Source organism: Babylonia areolata, chromosome 19 (genome assembly GCF_041734735.1).
Source record: "Babylonia areolata isolate BAREFJ2019XMU chromosome 19, ASM4173473v1, whole genome shotgun sequence".
Taxonomy (NCBI): Eukaryota; Metazoa; Mollusca; class Gastropoda; order Neogastropoda; family Buccinidae; genus Babylonia; species Babylonia areolata.
The window spans coordinates 12320003-12322502 of record NC_134894.1 but is presented as its reverse complement, the minus strand read 5'-3'; the positions used below and the strand labels follow the sequence as shown (position 1 = coordinate 12322502).

At 44.8% G+C, this 2500-nt stretch overlaps 1 protein-coding gene and 1 long non-coding RNA gene across 2 annotated transcripts in view; one reads left to right on the top strand and one right to left on the bottom strand.

Annotated features, from left to right (window-relative positions):
- Positions 1-2500, top strand: part of LOC143293453 (uncharacterized) — a 65123-nt gene that overhangs the window by 37 nt on the left and 62586 nt on the right. The window contains exon 1 of the long non-coding RNA XR_013056777.1: positions 1-161. This exon is cut by the window's left edge and continues 37 nt beyond it. This is a non-coding gene — a long non-coding RNA (uncharacterized LOC143293453). The remainder of the gene's footprint in view (positions 162-2500) is intronic.
- The window catches only part of LOC143293452 (hexokinase type 2-like), a 23451-nt gene that overhangs the window by 13742 nt on the left and 7209 nt on the right, over positions 1-2500 (bottom strand). Inside the window, 3 exon segments of the mRNA XM_076604323.1 lie at positions 1078-1161; positions 1163-1218; positions 1583-1745. Coding sequence (XP_076460438.1) covers positions 1078-1161; positions 1163-1218; positions 1583-1745 — 303 coding nt within the window.

Sequence of the window (2500 nt, the reverse complement as noted above, 5' to 3'; positions counted from 1 at the left end):
AGTTGAAAAGGACTGTGATTGGCTAGGGCGGTCGAATGGAAAATAACTACCCCGTTCTGCGCGGTTGGTCAAGATGACCTGATGACACTCATCACTCAACTGCGTCTCTAGCCGTCGTCTTGTGACTGACTTCACTGACACACTAAGGAATACGGTTACAGGTAAGTTCCAGCACGCTAATGTCATTAGTCATGTGTGATAATATTCTTCGATGCTTGTTTTGTGTACTTTGGAGTTGAGATTAACGACCTACTGGCTTTCGTTCTTAAGACTTAAGTAGTTCAGGGCGAGTTTTCTTTCTTTTCTTTCTTTCTTTCTTTTTTCTTAAGTTTAGTTTACACATTTGGTGTCTGAATGAAAAGAGCTACTGCGGAAAACAAGTATTGAGAATGGGGATAGGTGTGGGGAGTGGGGGGGGGGTGGGAGGTTTAAGGAAGGGCTGTAAAGTGATAGGTGATAAAGGGGAAAGAGAGTGAATGAATGAAATGATTTTTTTCCCCACGGTGCAGGTAACTGTGTGCGTGCCGGACATTCATTTTTTTTTTTTTTTTTGTAAACAGACACACCTATCCCAACCCACACCGCTCCTAAATATCTACACACAAAAAGTAAGCCGAAGTCTGGACTGCAGATAAAATTGGAGTATCTCAAGTTAATTTGCCTATCAACACAACAAGACAGGTAATTAAAAATCAATCAAATTAATATAAGAATACCTAACTGATGGAATATATAGTGAATTAATATAAGAATACCTAACTGATGGTATATATCGTGTCTTGTCACTCACATTTACCAGTATTCTGAAATATAGTCTAAAACATTTTAAGAAACTGAAACACGAATGTTATGCAATTTGCACTTCACGACTTCTGGTTTGGTATCTGTTTAAACCACAACTGAAAGCAAGCAACCCAATGACTCTTCATAGAGTTGATGTAAAAGACAAAGGAAAGACGAAAAAGAAGAAGGAACAACAGCTGAACACACGAGGTTGCCACCAACCATCCATCCATCAACACAGAAAGGAAACAAACAAACAAACAAACAAACAGTGTACGTGGCTGACTGACTCACCTGTGTGCCGGTGCCCAGCATGATTCTCTGGGGGATCAGGTAGGTCTTGGACTGGATGTCGATGTCATGGCCGTTCAGTCTCACCGAGCAGCACACGGAAGTTGGTGCCACCCAGGTCCAGGGCCAGGAACTCGCCCTTTTCTGAAAGACACATCACCACAACCCTCCTGCATAAATATACGAAGGAGGAGGAGAGGAAGTAACAGAAAGAGGAGAAGAATAAGAAGGAGGAAAAGAAGAAGAAATAGAAGGAGGAGGAGAAGGAGGAGAAGAAATAAAAGGAAGATGAAGAGAAGGAGGAGGAGAAGGAGGAAGAGAAGAAGAAATATAAGAAGAAGAAGAAGGAGGAGGTGACGAAGAAGAAGAAGAAGAAGAAGAATTTAATCTGCATGGCGCCTTTCCTTGTACTCAGGAAGGACTAACGGATAAAAACAAGAAACGCATTACATCACCCCTACCCCTTTTTTCTCACCCCAACGCCTACCCAGTTCCACACAACACCCACCTGAGCCATCGGGCAGGGACCTGACGAAGGTGGGGAACATCTTGATGTCGGCGATGGTGTGAGACTGCTTGGTGAGGCCGTGGTTCATCTCCTCGTGCAGCAGGGCCATCACCCGCTTGTAGGTCAGCGTGGACAGCTTGAAGCCTTTGACGAAGGCCTCGATCTGCAGCCACAGAAACACACAACGCATCGTGAGAAGGATGAAGATGATGGTTGACGACAGAAGGAACAGGGGGAAAAAAGAAGAAAGAAAAGCGCACCATCGCCCATGCACACACACACACACACAATTAATTTTCACTTTACACACACGAGTTACGAACAATACCAATAACCTGCGGAAGCAACAAATGACAAATGACAATAAATGGAAGTAAATGAAACAACTGGATGGACCAAAACAAAAATTATTAATGGCTTCCATCCACGTCCAACGGCTGGAAGAACACACCTGTCCATTTTTCACCCCCACCCCTCATGCCTTCCCCCCCACACCCACCCACCCACTTCCCCGCCCACACACCTCCTCGTTGGCTAGGAGGAGGAGGAAGAGGAGGGGGGGCGGAAAGAGAGAAGGGATGGGATGAGGGCAATCAATGGTGTGCGGGACACACATGGTTTGAACATAAAGGGATGGACGTACGACCAACCAAAGCAATATACATGAACACCCAGACACTAACACTGACGGTAGACGGGATGGTGCGCAAAGCATTACAATAAATCGATAACAGCTGTTCGTGTGGACTTCACACCTTAATCAATACAATATATCAGTCAATGAAAAACAGACCCAGAGAGTCACCGCCGAGTCCAACCCCAAAACAACAACAACAACAACCACCACCCACCAACCAACCACACATGCAGCCGGTGACAGTTTTATAATAAAACTACTAATGAGTGAGGAAAAACTGG